Source organism: Ostrea edulis, chromosome 10 (assembly GCF_947568905.1).
Source record: "Ostrea edulis chromosome 10, xbOstEdul1.1, whole genome shotgun sequence".
Classification (NCBI taxonomy): Eukaryota; Metazoa; Mollusca; class Bivalvia; order Ostreida; family Ostreidae; genus Ostrea; species Ostrea edulis.
The window spans coordinates 32,854,619-32,873,769 of record NC_079173.1 but is presented as its reverse complement, the minus strand read 5'-3'; the positions used below and the strand labels follow the sequence as shown (position 1 = coordinate 32,873,769).

Genomic DNA, 19,151 nt, shown 5'->3' with positions numbered 1-19,151 from the left:
CACAAATCCTCAGATTTCGATGTCCATAAATTGTAAGTCCAGAATTAGAAGAATGTCATTTGGCAGAGGATTCTGGGAAGGTGAGAGAATGTTGAAAGTTTCCTTTTCTGTATCCAGTCCAGATCTACAAATAAATAATAATAATCCTCTGTCATTTATGTTAGCAAAGTTAATTTTACAACATACATGTAGCTCTGACTTTATTTGAAAAAGAACGATTCTAAAATAATGAGAAATTTAGCCTGTATCTGTGCATTAAATTGAATGCCAATGAAAATATTAGTCTAATGATACTAGAAAGCTTTCAATGACATTACACCATATATATTTTTGTACCAATGGTATTCTATCCCTGTTGAGAGAAAAACACCTATGATATATCGGGTAATTTTTAAATTGGACAAAATTCATTTCTTTGAAACATAACTATATAAACATTTTAAAGAAAAACAGAATCAACAACCAAAATAAAGCACAAACATTATGATCTACTTTTATATTTTTCCCTTTTTTTTCTAACTTACAGAGAATCTGCTGAATACTTGTGATGCCAAATTAATCCAATCTTTTGTGTCTTGAACAACAGTAATATCACATTAACAATGGGATTAGACACCATGTTCCCACACCCTCCTCTCCCTGGTCCACCGTGCTTGGCTACTCTCATCACCTCATACATTGGATTCTACACATTATTCACTATTTCATTTTTGAAAATGCATGAAGGTATGACATGTGACTCTGCACCCTGGCATCAAGTGTGTTAATGCTGTGAAGCATTGCAGTTGATAACCTCCTGTACTTTAAACTTACAATTGTACATTCTGTTTTCATTTCCGTTGCTATTTCCAGCCGTTGAAACAGAGATGCAATATATTCATTTAAATTTGTACATGCATTGTTTACAAGTGCAACAAATTCATGAGGAAATGGCTATCATTACAAAGGCTGGAAATATTACTATCATATCACAGGACTCGCATGACAACATGGCCTAATACATTAGAATTTATCACGTTATCTTCTACAATGGACGTTACTCACATGACAACATGGCCTAATGCATTAGATTCTATCACATTATCTTCTATACTGGATGCTGAGCTGACACTAAACACATGATGTAAAATGTTTATTCCTACAAAATACATGAAATATAAATTAATAAATACTAGTAGCTTTGCAATTAGCATAATATTCATACATGAAATATAAGGGAAGTAATTAAGTACCCTGTTCACCAGGTATTGGTTGGAACACCCAATTACCTGATTATCAGCTAATCAGAAAAATAATGAACATGGTTTGGATTTATAATTTTTTTTGTTTTTTGGTTGGACATTGAATTTTTCAACTTTAACAGAAGAACAAAATTAATGGCTTTGATTCTTTAAGATATGAAATATTACAATCAAGTGAATGGTTCTCAAAGATATTGAGTGGACAACAACATGTGGTCTACTGACTGACCGACAGGTGCAAAGCAACATGCCCCTCTTTTTGGAAGGGGGGGGGGGGCATAACAAAATGTATGAAGGCAGGGATTTATCAGTGTCTTCTCAGGGGCCGATATTCGGCCCCATTCCCAATCGAAAATAGGCTCAAATTTTCCCAATTTGCAGGTAAAAATTCCCAAAAATAAAATTTTGAAAAAATTTTGTTGTAAGTTTTTTAATCGCATATCTTTGGACAGTATTATTAGAATTTGCTTATGTGGTCTGACCATGTTAACACTGTTGTGTTTCTGTGAAAATTAAAGGTTATGTTGGAATAATCTGAAATATACATGTATATGAAAACAAGTATATATATAATTTTGTTATTTTTCCCAATTTCAGCAAATTGTCGATTAAATTTTCCCAATTTTGAAAAAATGGCATTTCCCAAAATACTTTGTATGAGAAAGCTTGTCTGGAATTTAATGACGTTTGTGGTACTTTCCAAACTATGTATTTATTTTATCTATGGGGTTGTCCATGAAGTATACCACAGTGACAGCAACATTTTTGCAGAAGCATTACGGGTAATATTTATCATTTTATGAAGAGCAAACCATGTGACTCAAATGTGTAATCAGTGGAGCGAGCTCATCGCATGACATCGCGATGCGAACTTTGCTCGCTATAATTAAACTGAAATACAATATAAAACTGAAATACACGTATAGGAGTAAAAAAATACAAGATATATTGGATAAAAAAGAAACTATAATACTATGCAGATTCAGAACTTTTTGATTAATCAATTAATCCTTCCACTACAAAATATAGTCCCTGGCAAACTTTTTCAAGACTTAAATTGACACAAAACAAAAATTTTCAACTGGATAGAAATCAGTAATAGATATAATATGTTTGCACCAAAGAGATCAGTATAGAACCAGTGAATATTTAGGGCTGTTCCATTATAACATATGGATATAGGGTACCAGGGGAAGGTAACTTTTGAACAAGAGGTCCATGGGTCACATCACTCACCTGTTCACCTGAGTAACCTTGGCCCATATTTAAAGATTACCCCATTATATTTGCATGTAAAACTTTTATCCTTATTGTGGTCCAAACCTACCCCCCGGGGGGCATGATTTTTATGGCCCCCTTCAAAGAAGAGGGGATATTGGTTTGCACCTGTCGGTCGGTCCGCTCAATATCTTGAGAACCATTCACTTGATGATAATGATATTTCATATGTGGGTTGGTTGTGAGTAGAAGAGAACCCCTATTGATTTTCAGGTCAAAAGGTCAATCTACTCTGGACATAGGAATATAATGTCCACTCAATATCTTGAGAACCCTTTGCTTGACAGACATCAAACTTGGTACATTTGTACATATCTTTAGAAGATGACTCCTATTGATTTTGAGGTCACATGGTCAAAGGTCAAATTGGACATAGAAATATACTGACCACTCAATGTCTAGAGAACCCTTTGTTGGACAGACATCAAACTTGGTACACCATTAGATCTTCAAAAGAAGATGACCTCTATTGATTTTGAAGTCACATGTTCAAGGGTCAAACTGGACAAACTGTCCACTCAATATCTTGATAACCCTTTGCTTGACAGACATCAAACTTAGTACACTGGTACACCTTCAGGAAGATGACCCCTACTGATTTAAAGGTCAAATGGTCAAAGGTTGAACTGGACATAGTAATATACTGTCTCCTATATTTTAAGAATTATTTGCTTGATTGACACCAAACTTGGTACACCATAAGGAGTAGATGACCCCTATTGAGTTTTAGGTCACATGGTCAATCCACTCTTGACATAGGAATATATTATTATTGTCTGCTCAATATTTTGAAATGATGATACTACTATCAATTAAATGATGTGTGTATAACCTTTTCAATTTTGCACCGGGGGGGGGGGGGGGGGGGGGGGGGGGGAATATGTGTTTTACAAACATCTCTTGTTACAAACTTGAATCTGCACTATGTCAAGAAGCTTTCATGTAGATCAGCTACCCCCAGGGGCTATGTATGATTTTTACGAACTTGCATCTGCACTATGTCAGGAAGCTTTCATGTAAATGTAAACTTTTCTGGCCCAGTTGATCTTGAGAAGAAGATTTTTAAAGATTTTTCCTAATATGTAATTGTATGTAACTTGAAAGCCCTTTACCCAAGGATGCTTTTTGCCAAATTTGGTAGAATTTGGCCCAGTGGTTCTAGAGAAGAAGTCAAAAATGTGAAAAGCTTACAGACGGACGACTGACAACGGGCAATCAAAAAAACTCACTTGAGCTTTCAGCTCAGGTGAGCTAACAAAAACAAGATGTGTTTATGAAACATTGATGCTCCCATATGGCAGCAGAGTAATTATGGTAACCAAAGAAAGGTCTTGTGCCACATGTGAAATATGATAGCCCCATCACTAACCACTCGAATGTTATGGCCTACCAGGTAATTTAAGGTTTATCAAATGTAGGTCAAACTCTGAAGGTCAAAGTCATGAAGTAAAAGAATTTGTTACCCAAAGAAAGGTCTTATGAAAAGGAACACACATGTGAAATATCAAAAGCCCTATCACTAACCATTCAAATGTTCTGGCCTAGGTTTAAGTTTTTCAAAAGCTTGGTTAAACTCCAAGGTGAAGGTCACAAGGTAAACAATTTTGGTATCAAAGGCAAGGTCTTGTCACAAGGAATACACATAAGATATATAAAAGCCCTATCACCATTCATCAAAAAATTATGGCCAAGGTTAATGGGTTTTTTTTTAAAGGGATATGGACATGAATTGAGCTAAAAAATTTCAAATTTTATTTTTTGATTTTTAATCTTTAGAATGCTTTACTAAGGTATTACTAATGATCAGCAAAAGTTTGAATGTTGGTAGTCAAGGTACATGGGGGATACAGAGGTCACAAGTCCTTGTTAGGTAAACAAGGCTCCTGCCATGTTTTTATCTATATACATATGTAGGTTAAATAAATTTGTAAAAGTTCCATTTAAAGCAGATTTTTTTTCTTCCAATTTATAAGTGAATTAACACAATTGAATATTTTCTAGTGTTTGGTAAGTCTCATTTTGTTTTAAACACGCTATTTTCTATTGAACAGTCTAATTAAAACTAAAACGTATGGCACGAGCCTTGTTTACATGACAAAGAATTGTGAGTGCTGTATCTCATTTATAACTCAACATCTGATATTCAAATTTTGGTTGACCATTAGAAATACTTTAGTTAAGCATTGCAAACAATAAAAATGAAAAAAAAATAAAATTTGAAAATTTTCAGCTCAAATCGTGTCCATGCCCCTTTAAATTGGTTAATACACTTCTACTGTTATATTCTTACCTGGTCGAATGGGAACCAGTTTAAGCTTGTTGTCCTGTGACTTCATCCCCAGGGGAAGACAAGCATCTGGTAAGGCAGGAGCTATGAAATATCCCAAAAACGTAATGTAATTTACATACATGTATATGTAATATATATTATATATTCAGTGGTAGATCCACAATTTGCGATAATGAAGGGGAGGGGGGGGGGGGTGGTCATTAACAAAATATTAGCCAAAATACTTATCCATTTCAAGTTCCAAATCTATGTACGCCAATAATGCCATGTAAATTTGCGGCAAAAAAAGGAGGTGGGGTGGAGTGGTTGCCCCCCCCTCTAAATTCACCACTGTAAATATATAAATTCTCTCTCTTTCCCCCCTCCCTATATGTTATCTACATACAGCCCTAATATTAGTATTAGTAATATATATCAGTAATTGAATCTTGTGTCTTTAAGATTATACAACTACAAAATTGAGCTTATATTTCAATTATTTCTCGTAAGTCAATATACAATGGTTTACTGCATAAGTGATGTGAGCAGCACATTTCTTTCATATTCATGAACATCACAAAGTTTTGGAATTTTATATCGTAGACACAGTGTATAAGAATGTGGACAACCCTGGTAATTCGTTGATGACTGCATGTTGATCTGTTGTAAAATTATAGCATATTTAGTTTGAGTATGCATTTGCTCCCAACAATTTTACAATAGATCAACAGTCATCAACGAATTACCAGGGTTGTCCACATTCTTATACACATCATACCGTTAATATATACAAGACAGAAATTGCTCCCCGCACCTTTCAAAACGCATAGATATATCTAGATTATATATCAGAAAAATTCATATTGTTTTTTATGGCAGATGAACCTGAACTTTGCCACCATTTCTGTAGTATGAGATTATTTATGTACATGAGTGAATTTTTAAACGCATTAGTCATTCAGATTAGGGGCAATTTCAAGGTCGCAATATAATATAAATATCACCTTTGTGCATACTATCTATTAAAAATGAAGAATGATTTCATATCAAAAAGGAATAATATAAATAATCATTTGACAAGATACGTTTTCACGTATACAGCTTATCACTTGATCACAGTAGTAAATAACGACAAAATTTTTTGACACTTTCCCCACGATACAACTATCAGAACATGTACGCTGTGACGTACTTTTTCATTGTGACGTCATATGGTGCAAAGTGCACAGAGGTACATTTATAAAAGCACTGTGATTTTTCTCGGATAGCCTTAACTGAGCTGCGTTTTACATATAAACACTATTAATATACATGTGTAACAAGTTTGGCCCCACCCTGGGGTCAGAACCCCTACTTCAGGGATCATAAAATTTACAATTTTGGTAGAGGCCTTCCTGCTCTACATCACAATGCATTTAGTTTTTCTTAAACATGTGCAGTTGTAGAGAAGAAGATTTTTGAAAATTTGTCAATTTGGGGCAGTTTTTGTCCCACCCCTAAGCCCCCAGGAATCCTGAAATTTATAATTTATGTCTCCTTTGTTCCAAAGATGCTTCATACCAAATTTGAAAAGAATTCGAATGATTGTTATCAAGAAGTTAAAAATATTTCACACATTTAATAACTGACCATTTTGGTACCACCCTGATACCAAAACCCCTGCCCTTGGGATCATCAAATTTACAATTTTTGGAAAGGACTACCTGCTCTTTCTACATGTCTATTTAGTTTCAATTTAGAATGAATAGCACTAAAGATGTTATTTAGTGTTTTCCACATAAACACTATATACCAAGTTTGGCCCCACCCCGGGGTCAGAACCCTGCTCCGGGGGCCATGAAATTTACAATGTTGGTAGAAGCTTCCTTGCTCATCATTACTATTTACTCACTTTCTCTGCTAGATGCCCAAGATTTTTAAAGAAATACATCAATTTTACAGTTTTTACCCCAAAATCGAGGTCCCCTAGGGTGGGGGTGGGGGGTGGGGGGGTCATGAAATTTACAACTTACGGTCTCCTTCACCTTCAGATGCAACATAATACCAAATTTGGTCAAGATTGGCCCAGTAGTTTCTGGGAAGATGTTGTTATGCATGACGTCGGACACCAATAGCAATAGGTCACCGAAGTGTTGACTCAGGTGACCTAAAATATCATTCTTAAGTTTCCCCTAACCTGATCCTTAATTTTCAGACTGGGTAGGTAAGTAAGGTAAATTATAGCGGTTTTCATTTAGATGTTGAATGTGTATTTCAAATGATACATTCTGCATCACAGATTGATTGTGTCTTTATTGATAAATTCAAACAATATGAACTGCAATATACATGCATATGAAATATGTCAAAAACAGATCTTAATTCCCCAAAGAGCAGTTTCACATTTAACCTTAAATTATCAATATATGTAAATTTAAATGCATTTCTTTAATAGGTCAAATTAATTAAAGTTCAAGTGTAATGTTTTCATTCAAGTCTTTTGTCAGAAGTTAAAAGTATATAATTTCATTTAAAATTTTATGATAGAATTTTCTTTTGAATTCAAATTGTAAATAATGCATCATGAGCTATACAGTATGTAGAGAATCTCCCATGGTTTGTGGTTGGATATGATTTATATTCTCAACGAATTAGGTGTTTTCTATCCCTGAACCTTGGTAAGGGGAGAGAAAACACAACAAGTTGAATAACAATCACATCCAACCACAAACCATCGGAGATTCTTTTTATCACATGTTAAGGTAGCTCATTACACTAAAATTTTATTTAATGGCTCGTTAGAACACCTCTTATGAAGTGTGCACGTGATTTCATCACCGAAAGAGTGATACACGCCTTCAATCATTTTATATGAATTTTTTATGATTTTTCCCGGAATGATAAAAAAGGTGTTTTGTTTGCAAATAAGAGATTTCGCTGTGATTTGGTGCATGACATGAATATTTATTAAATCATGCCTAAAAGATTCAGATATTTAAACGTTCTAATTTTTTAGAAAAAAATATTGATGAAAATTGAAGACGTTATTTGTTAATATTTTTTAAATCTACGGATAAAATCTTCTAAATACATGTAAGTTAGAAAAGAGATATATCAAAGAAATATATCATAAAAAGAAATTTATACGAAATGACCAAATTTCAGATATAATCACTATATTCAAACGAGAGATAAAAAGTACTGATCCCAATCAAAATTGACAGAATGCACTAATTTAAAAATAATCATATTGTTGCTAACTGTATGCACTGTTCATCAAGAAATTAGTTTCCCTTATAAAGTTGTTTAATTTGTAAACCATTTTACATCAAAGGAAATACAATGTAGTTTTCTGATTACAATGTTCTATATGACTACTATTTCAAAATTCCAATCGGGCTTGGTTCAAATTTGAAAAATTGCAATATATTTCTGAATTTTGACCATTTCAGTTCAATTTCTTTTTAAAATATATTTCTCTGACATATCTTTTTTTCTAATTGACATGTTTTTTTGAAGATTTTATCCGTAGATTTAAAAAAAAATGCGCAAATAACATTTTCAATTTTCATAAACATTTTTTTAATAAAAAAATTAGAATGTCTATCTAAGTTGTTTACGCATGTTTTATTAGATATTCATATCATGCACTAAATCACAGCAAAATTTGGACACTAGAATCTCTTATTTGCAAACAAAACACCTTTTTTATCATTCCGGGATAAATCACAAAAAAATCATATAAATTACTTGAGAGTTTTTATCACTCTTTCGATGGTGAAATCATACTTCATCGTATGTGTTTTAACGAACCATTAGATAAGATTTAGAGTAATGAGCTACCTTAACACACATGAATTTTACAGAAATGATTGATTGATTGTATCTTGCTTATCATTCCTCTCAAAAAATTTTCACTCATATGGAGACGTCACCAAGACCGGTGAAGGGCCTATGCTCAGCGCTTATGGCCATTGAGCAGTGGGGGTTCTTTAGCATGCCACACCTACTGTGACATGGGACATCCATTTTTAAGGTCATCTTCGAAGACCCGTGACATTCACATCTTATGCCGAGCGTTTGGCGATGGAACTGTCACTACCTTTTTTGAGGACTTAGGTCTGTCGAGGCCGGGATTCGAACCCCAACCTTCCGCACACAGGGCAAACGCTCTAACCTCTAGGCCACCGCGGCGGTATTTTACAGATTAAAATGAAAAAATATCAAAATAATTTGGTTCAAAAAACTTTTTCAGTCGGTGGAATTTTAGTGGGATGGGTGTGTTAGAGGAAATAAAGACATTTTTAATTTTGGCCCAGTGCAATTACTCTTCCTTTAACTTTATTGCACATTCATTATAATTCAACAACTTTCATTCCTTGTTTGTCTGAATGTAGCTAACCTCCAATTTTGTACAGCTTCACTGAGCTGAAAGGAATGTCCATTGGGTGTGGGAAGAAGGTGTCTTTCCCATTGATCTTCACTCCATAGAAATATTCCCGGATTCTGACATCACGGGCATCAGATCTCTGGTGCTGGTTTCTCTCAACAACCTATAATGGATAAAACAGCGTGGGTATACATTTCACTGAATTCAACAAGAGTCCCACAGGCCTTATCGGTCGCCTGAGTACTAGTGGAAAAAGTATTACAGTACCCGCAACATTATTTTTGACATTCCTATCGTGTTCTATCGTGCGTGTATCCTATCGTATCGTGCTTGTATCCTATCGTATCGTGCATGTATTCTATCGTATCATGTTTTGCGTTTATCAGGTTTTATGTTTTCTATCATATTTTGTGTTTATCAGGTCTATCGTGTATCGTGTTTTGCGTGTATCAGGTTTTCCGTTTATTGTGAAAATTGTTTATCTTGTAGCTTCAGAAACTATCGGGATTGCATACTAAATCTAATGAAAAAGTATGATAATTTTCGAAAGCTTTATTTGTTTTGTTAAAGAAGCTATTTTCATGAATCGAGAAAAGACAGTATATTTAAAGGAGAAAATAAAGCTCTCGATTTTAAGGCAGAGGAGAAGAAGAGCTATTTGTCTGTCCAGAGAGAGTGAAAATTTATTACAATTTTACTCTACAAAAAATGTAAGTAGTATGAAAAGTAGGCAGTGGTTTGCCGAGAAAACCGTGAACAGTAAATATGAAAGCCCCTTCATCTGAAATTCATAAACATTTGCTGTTTAGAAACAATTATTTGCAATCAACACCAACAGAAAAATATGAAGTTCCGATTTGAAAGGAAAAATCAATAAATTACAGTGAAACTTCTCTAAACTGGCTGGTTCTCGGACCGGAAAAAACGGCCGGTTTAGAGGGATGGCCGGTATACCGAGAATTTAGCAATTATAGACGTTTTATCTCAATATTCACAAAGTAGGTACTGTTCACTTTGATCTGGTGATCTATGATCAATTATCAGTGGAGATTAAATTAGTCCACTTGTACCTAAAGATAATTATAAATTACAAGAAATATTCTCACTGAAATCATCTAATTTTAAACTGAAAATCTATACACAGAGGCCTATTATTGGAATTCCTCTTACCTATAAAAACTTTGTTTACATTCATCGCTTATGTCATTAACAATTTTGTTTTGATGTTTTTAAAAAGTACAGTAGTAAATATGAAATTATAATTTGAATATTTCTTTGGAATTTTAAGTCTATAGAAACTAGGAAAATTAGTCTATCTTTTAATAATTATCATTAACAGTCATGGGTTTGTTCTTTATTAACTACCACTTATATCCATATGATAGTATGGTGAAACAATATGGCGTTTGATACAGTATTCATTCATTATGTTCCTAACTGGGTTTTTTTACATGTTGTACAGAATTTGGAAGGGTCTCTTGGATTAGCCAAGTGTTAATTAACACCCTTGACTGCACAGGTAAACAATAGAGATTAAAGAGGCCAGTCAGGCCACTAGTGTTTTTCACACCTCCTGTCAATAATTTCCCACCTGGCCAGTAGGTCAGTCAATTTGCACACCTGGACATTCTTGATCAACCTCTGGCCAAAATTTTCTTGTCTTCAAAAAGTGGCCTGTATGTTAAGGGTAAATTACACGTTTGTTAACAAATGTACTTTAAAAAGTGGCCGATGTCCGGTTTTCAGGGGTGGCCGGTTTTGTAAGACTTTCTTTGTAAGGAAATGTTAAGATTTCTGCCGGGACTTTGAAAATCGGCCGATATTCGGGGAGAACCGGTTTTCTGAGGGGCCGGTTTAGAGAAGTTTCACTGTAGATATCAAATAATGAATTAAATATCGTATATAGTTTAGTTTTCTGATTTTAGCTGTGATGGCGTAAAAAATTCAAATAAAAATATTTTTTTAAAAGTACGACCGTGTATTAAAGAAATTATACGTTTTAGGTGTATAATGAATATTGAAATCCTTCAGTATTATTATCAACATAATGTAATTATGATGTTGGTATCAAAATTTCGTTCTGTCTAAATTGCTTCTAAATTTACAACATTTCTATCAGGTTTTCCGTTTATCGCGTAGATCGTTTATCATGTATTGCGTTTATCAGGTCTATCGTGAAGATCGTTTATCAGGTTTTGCGTTTATCAGGTTTATTGTGTATCCTATCCTATCGTGCGTGTATCCTATCCTATCGTGCGTGTATCGTGTTCTATCGTTTATCATGTCAAGAATAACATTGCGGGTACTGTACTAATCCTAAGGGCTATGAAATTTAGAAAAAAATTCTTATTCTGAATGTGGAAGCTAAATTCTAATGTTCAGCAACAATATAAAACAAAATATGTTCTTAATACTTAATGCCCTCAAAAGTGCATACACTGACGAACGACTTTACATAATATAATAGGTGTATTAACAACAAGAGGCCCACAGACCTTATTGGTCACCTGAATACTAGTGAAAAACTATCATTACTTCCATGGGCTATAAAATCTAGAAAGAATTTCCTGTTCTGAATATCTAAGCTAAATTCTAATGTTCAGCAACAGTATATCTGGTATATAACAAGATATGTTTTTAAAACTTCACTGTCCTCAAAAGTGCATACACTGATGAAAGACTTTAAATAATAGGTGTATTAACATTAAAACATCAAAAGATATGACTAATTTGGACTCATCCTAAAGTCATAACCCTGGGTTGTGAAATTCACCATTTATTGTATATCCTTTTCTACTATTCCTAAGTATGCATTTAGATTGTATACAGTATCAGCAAACTTACACATAAATACTATATATACCAAGTTTGGCCCTACCCTGGGGTCAAAACCCTTACTCTGGGGAAAATCAAATTACAATTTTGGAAAAAGATTACCTGCTCTATCCATTTAGTTTCAATTTAGTATCAAAAGCACTTAAAAAAAGTTATTTAAGTGTTTTACACATAAGCACTATATAACAAGTTTGGACCCGCCCTGGGGTCAGAACCCCTACCCTGGGGATCATGAAATTTACAATTTTGGTAGAGGTCTTCCTGCTCTACATCACTATGCATTTAGTTTTTCTTACATGTGTGTGGTTCTTGAGAAAAAGATTTTTGAAAATTGGTCAATTTGGGGCAGTTTTTGCCCTGCCCCTAGGGTCCCAGGGGTGCTGGAGTCCTGAAATTTACAATTTATGTCCCCCATTTCCCAATGATGCTTCATATCAAATTTGAAAAGAATCGGACAGGTAGTTATTAAGAAGAAATTAAAAATGATCAATTGTTAACGCACGACAACCAATACGCCGGTTTCGAAATACATCCGAGTTATTTCCCTTTGGAGAACTCTCGTACATAGTAAGGCACTAAAGAATTTGTTTACACGCGGGAGTGGGACAGATATTCATCACAGCGTAAGTGAATGTACTCAGTAAGTTTCTCATACGCTGTTTGATAACCCGAATTCGACTGATACACAAACTAAGTAAGTGATAAGTATTTAGGGAGTAATTAAATACATAGAATTCTTATCCTATCATGTTATTTCGTTCGTCATAAGTACCATATCCAAGATATTTTTTGCAAATATGACATTGTTTTTATGTTTCCACTTCGGTAAAACATTTCTTTCAATAGTATTTAGTATTTCCAACATTTACGTATTTAAAGAGAAGCCGCTTTTAATACATTTCATCATCTTCCTCGTTGGCTGTATATCCACTCTGTCCCACTTAGGCATTCAAAGTTCCACTAAATGCATCTCCTATACAGAAGAGTTCGTATCTCGAAACTGGCGTATTGCAATAAAACATTAAAAGATATGACTAATTAGGATCCACCCAGGGTTGTGAAATTCACCCTTTCTTGTACATCCTTTTCTGCTATTCCTTTAGTATGCATTTAGATTTTATACAGTATCAGCGAACTTACACATGAATACTACATAATAAGTTTGGCCCCACCCTACCCCTACCCCGGGGATCATCTAATTTACTACCCCTACCACGGGGATCATCTAATTTACTACTCCTACCCAGGGGATCATCTAATTTACTACCCCTACCACGGGGATCATCTAATTTACTACCCCTACCCCGGAGATCATCTAATTTACTACCCCTACCCAGGGGATCATCTAATTTACTACCCCTACCCCGGGGATCATCTAATTTACTACCCCTACCACGGGGATCATCTAATTTACTACCCCTACCCCGGAGATCATCTAATTTACTACCCCTACCCAGGGGATCATCTAATTTACTACCCCTACCCCGGGGATCATCTAATTTACAATTTTGGTGAAGGACTCCCTGCTCCTTCTAAATATCCATTCAGTTTTAATTTAGGGCTGTTCCAGAAATGATCAAATGGGGGGGTCGGGCGGCAAACGATATTTTTTTGTATGGGTGGTCGTATTTTTTCATATTTTAATTGGTCCGTGGTTGGACTGTTAAAAAAATATTTATTATGGGTAGTGGGTAGTTTCTATTGTTTTATTTTGTGCCACGTGGGTGTTGAGTTTTCAGAATATTTTTATTGTCGCTCTTGTCGTGTTGGTTACAAAACGTAGGAGGGAAAATTGAAAACGTGCTTTCGAAATCGGAAATCGGAAGTAACATAGAACTATTCGAGTTGTCGCTCTTTGCTGCGCATAACTTTTACGGCACTCTTCAAATTAGAGGCGCGTTTAGTAGGGTCCCTTTGGACGTGATGGCGGCGAACTCTGTTCTGTAGATTATTACAGTTTACAGTGCATCGATTTTGGGAATATTTTGAAACCAATAGGTATTCCGTTTTCTAATAAAAATAGGCAAACCTTAGTTGATTTATACGAGGGTACCGATGCGTTATATTTATCAGTCGGTGTGATGGTGATATAGAGGCCTCCGGGCGCGGGCTCCATTAGAAGACGAACGATTCGTGGAAAAACATATCCATACCCATTTCATGATAATAGCATCGTTTGGACTCCCAATCTTTCCAACATTCCCGCCATAGATGCCTTTGATTGTTGATGTGACATCGTTTCTTCAAAACTACTGTGATACAATGTCGCACAGGCATTACCGCATCATTGACTAGAATGTTTGTCTTGAAAACCTCGCGAGATTTATACCATTTTCATTTTTAAAAATATTTTTGTGGTGGGTCTGGTTAGTTTTTTTTTTATTAGATGGGTCATTGTAAAATGAGTTTATTAATTTGATGGGTCATGGGGTAATTTTTTTTTTTTTTTATGGGTGCTTGGTATATACAAAAGGTGCCTCCCGACCCCCCCATGTATTTATTTCTGGAATAGCCCTTAGTATCAATAACACTAAAGAAGATATTGTTTAACTGTTTTGCACATAAACATTATATACTAAGTTTGGCCCCGCCCTGGGGTTACAACCCCTACCCTGGGGATCATGAAATTTACAATTTTGGTAGAGGCCATCCTGCTTTATATCACTATGCATTTAGTTTTTCTTAAACATGTGCAGTTGTAGAGAAGAAGAGTTTTGAAAAATGGTCAATTTTGGGCCATTTTTTCTCCACTCCTAAGAGGAGTGCAGGAATCCTGAAATTTACAATTTATGTCTCCCTTGTTCCAAAGATGCTTCATACCAAATTTGAAAAGAATTGAAATGACAGTTATCAAGAAAAATTTATATTGTTCACAAATCTAATAACTGACCATTTGGCCCCACCCTATATATCAAAACCCCTACTCATGGGATCATCAAATTTGATTAAAATTTTGCTAAATGACTATACCCGCCCTTTCTAACCATCTATTTAGTTTCAATTTAGTATAAATAGCACTAAAGATTGACTGATTGTGTAGTGTTTAACGTCCCTCTCGAGAATCTTTCACTCACATAATGCTGTATAACAAACAATAATCTCCTAGATAGTGAGACACACACTGTATAACAAACAACAAGCTCTCCTAGAGAGTGAGACCTACCCCTCCTGACTTCGGCAGTAGAATGACTTTGACAAATTCTGGCATGTCCCTCTTCAATTCATTATAAAGTCTCTCCTGATCAAGGACTATGATCACATCCACTGAAATCCAACAGTAGCACATCATTTAAAACTATTTCAATCACATGAATCAATATCATTTCATATTCATATTTAGATTTTACTGCTATACATGTAATTCAAACGTAAGCTAATACTGTAAACGGGGAAATGATTGCGGTGGTTTTAATTTCACTATCTTCGCGGTCGGGGATTTTCCACGAAATTAAAACAACCGCAATCATTTTGCAAGAGTGGCACAATACGTTTTGAACAGTTTCCAGTAATCAAAATAAAATTTGAATTCCGCGAAAATAAAACCACCGCAATTAGACCAATATGGAAAACCGCGAACGTTCAGCACCGTGAAATTAAAACCACGTGCAGTATCTAGACATATAAGCTATTTACACTTTAATTCATCAATTAAAATATATACTTAGTTTCCATATCAATTAAGAAGAGTAAATTTTTTCTAACTCTCAACATGTTTCATTTTAACTTGTTTTACAGACATTTGTGCACAGCTAGACAAGGTCATCGAATTCATCAAATTTCCTGTCTGGTTGTTCACAAACTATTAAATAGACTTCATTACTTTGGTCAAACTTGGACTGAACAAAAAGTTCCTAGCAAATGCTTGTTAAAAATCTCTCAAAATTACACACTCAACAAATGTATGTGTAAAACACAGCAGCTTTGTAGGTACCCAGAGTGTGATAGTAATGCATGTCTGACCAACCGAGTCTACTAAATGATAGGTCCGGTTGTGTAAAATGTTGGTTTACTAGTCCAACTGGTCGTGTTAAAAATAAACAAGAAACTTTATTTTAAACCAAAAAATATTTTATTCTTAACTAAAAATTAACTGTAAAAACTCTGCGCATAATTTTTAACCACATGGTGACATGATCTCTATTTTTAGTTGTAACGAAAGTCGCAGTCGGAAGTGATGTTTTACGTGATTATGTGATGTTCTACTGATTGTTGATTAAAAATGTGAATGTGTGTAAAGTTTTGTTTTGGATAATTTGATATAAATTGAAATTAATTTAAAAAACAGTTTACTTGAATTAAATATAAGAATTTTTTTTATCAAATTAATAAATTACGTCATCTTTTTCGGTGTTAACATATGACTGTGCGGGAATGTTTCTTTTTAAATAACAGCTTCTCATCCTCACACAAAGATTCCCCAAGAGAAAAGAAAAGGTTGGGTAGAAACAAAGCAGGCTTAAGAAATAGAAATTTAAAAAAAAATGGTTAATAAGGTCTTTTATTCTAAAAGAACTGAAGAAATTCCGTGCTGGGTAGAATTTAAACTGAAAATGTTGTGTTTTAAAATAAAAGCATCAATGATGAGACTAAACATTTTTGATGGGACAAATAGATAATTTTATGTTTTAGTTTAAACTTAACATTTGTCATTTGAGATAAGTATTTGAATATGGAGAAACTATCATTTTTGTTTCTTGAAAGTTGGTCAGGGCTAGTGGATGTAGGGTCAGGTCTAGTGAAAATCATTTGAACTAGTTTGACTGGTCTACTGCTCAAAAAAGTAAATGTAGAAAACTGTAGATAAGAGAACCAAATAAAGCAAAGTGAAACAAAGATATGACCAAAAGTTCAAAGATGTAATGTGATCACCATCACAGGCGACCACACACCACACCACATGCGTCAAACCCTGGTACCGCCTTACACACACTGTTACTCCTGAATGATATTTTCTTGTGTAACACAAAGACATGAAGCTTGCTGAATGATGTTTGGGAATGTACAAAGATAATAAGTTGGGAGAAAATCAGCGAGACACAAGAAAAAGTTGTTAACATGTCTCAATCCTGTTATACATCATCCAGAGAACTCGGACTGTAGAAGTGTGAGGTCAAAGGTCAGAGTAAATTAACAAATGCAACAATGACACATGAAGAAGAAAAGACTGTCCGGAGTAAAATTTAATATTAGCAGGAATGGGAGAATTATGTTTAACAGACAGACTAACTAGAAACATGTACAAACCTTCGAAAGATCCTGCTGCATGCTTCAGAGAGTCATATCCACCACCTTTGATCCACCCCCCAGTGTTTATGATTACTCCGCTGACACTGACTACAAACAGAATACATGAATTGAGGGAAATAAAAACAACGGTCCTATCTCTATTCATTAAATAAAAACAATGATCCTATCTCTATTCATTAAATAAAAACAACGGTTCTATCTCTATTCATTAAATAAAAACAACGGTCCTATCTCTATTCATTAAATAAAAACAACGGTCCTATCTCTATTCATTAAATAAAAACAACGGTTCTATCTCTATTAGTTAAATAAAAACAACGATTCTATCTCTATTAGTTAAATAAAAACAACCATTCTATCTGTTCTTGTTAAATATGACAATGACTACAAACAGAATACAATAATTGAGGGAAATAAAAACAACAGTTCTACCTCTATTCGTTAAATATTTGGCGCTTACCTCCCTTTTCTTACACACCCATCCCCTTAAATATGAATTTTTAAAGTAATGAATGTGATTCTGCAAAGTCTCGTAATGAAAACCTGTGACAGTGTATAGCAGAAAAGCTTAACTTTGGGGTGAGAATGTGGTATAGTATAGATTTACATGGTCTGTACAGTTGTGGTGAGAATGTGGTTTAGTATAGATTTACATGGTCTGTACAGTTGTGGTGAGAATGTGGTATAGTATAGATTTACATGGTCTGTACAGTTGTGGTGAGAATGTGGTATAATATGGATGTACATGGTCTGTACTGTTTTGTTGTTGTCAGCCCCCCCCCCCCCCCCCCCCCCCCCCCCTTCAGTTAACAGATAATGACCTTTGCGCTGTTTGTCACACTTCATGTTGGTGACTTCAGCCATTCTTGACACCAGTAATTTGTACAGCTGCGGATTGGTGGAGGGGGAAGTGTGACCATAGTGAAAAACCAGTGGAGCGTTCAGGTGGAAACCTTCTTCTACATCTGCTGGTCGCTCGACCACGACTGCACCCACAGTACCGGGTATGGACACCTGACCCTGCAAACAGAGAAGAAAGTCACAAGTCTTTGTTACAAACTTTTTCTTTTCTTTTTTCTTTTTTATAGTGATCTTCATTTTGTATGGTGCTTTGGAGAGATTACTATACATGTACATGTAGGCTCATATCATAAGGTCTGATAGTCGATTTGCTCTTTGTGACCACCTGAAAAAATATTTCCAGACTTTCAAATTAATATCTGCTATTTCTGTATTTTGGAGCACAATCACACTCTGCACAATTCTTGGTAAAGGTTACCATCTGTCGGGTAATTCTGACATTTGGAATGTTTGGCAGATTTCAACAGTTTCCACATGCAATAAATAATGTAGTTTCGAAATATTGATCCTTTATTAATTGGCATATTTTTGTTTTATATGCAAGTACAATTCTTATACTGTATGAGAGCAGGTACAATTCTTATACTGCATGAGAGAAGGAAACCTGGGTGTAACGCCTTAAGACTGATGGGTTGAGCATGTTGCATGTGTCATAATTAATTAGCTGTATATCATAATTAATTAGCTGTGTGTCATAATTAATTAGCTGTGTGTCATTTATGTGTCTGTCTTCCTTGAATTCATTATAGAATTCATGAGATTGATATCTGTTTGTTATCATCACTTGTTCATACTAATTAATTTGCATACGGACATCTCAAGTTAAAGAAAACAAAAAAAGTTTAACACTATACATGTATATGGTTGTATATTTAATTGCTGTAATAAAATTTAGAAATTCATTTCAAAATTAAGGATTATCTCCCTCATGCATAACTCTGATCCTTAGACGAATTTAATTCCAGTCTTTGGCACTCTGTTTTTCTTTTTAGTTCTTATAAGTTTATTGTTATTTCGGATTTCCCATATTTCAGTTTGAGCATCACTGAAG

The 19,151-nt window shown here is 34.7% G+C and overlaps 1 protein-coding gene across 1 annotated transcript in view; it reads right to left on the bottom strand.

Annotated features, from left to right (window-relative positions):
• The window catches only part of LOC125665819 (polyribonucleotide 5'-hydroxyl-kinase Clp1-like), a 28,441-nt gene that overhangs the window by 644 nt on the left and 8,646 nt on the right, over nt 1-19,151 (bottom strand). Inside the window, exons 6-12 of the mRNA XM_048898708.2 lie at nt 18,061-18,259; nt 17,237-17,326; nt 15,156-15,256; nt 9,170-9,320; nt 4,810-4,890; nt 1,045-1,138; nt 1-124 (exon numbers count right to left, since the gene is read on the bottom strand). The exon at nt 1-124 is cut by the window's left edge and continues 644 nt beyond it. Of these exons, the coding sequence (XP_048754665.1) occupies nt 10-124; nt 1,045-1,138; nt 4,810-4,890; nt 9,170-9,320; nt 15,156-15,256; nt 17,237-17,326; nt 18,061-18,259 (831 nt within the window). The 3' untranslated portion in view covers nt 1-9. The remainder of the gene's footprint in view (nt 125-1,044; nt 1,139-4,809; nt 4,891-9,169; nt 9,321-15,155; nt 15,257-17,236; nt 17,327-18,060; nt 18,260-19,151) is intronic.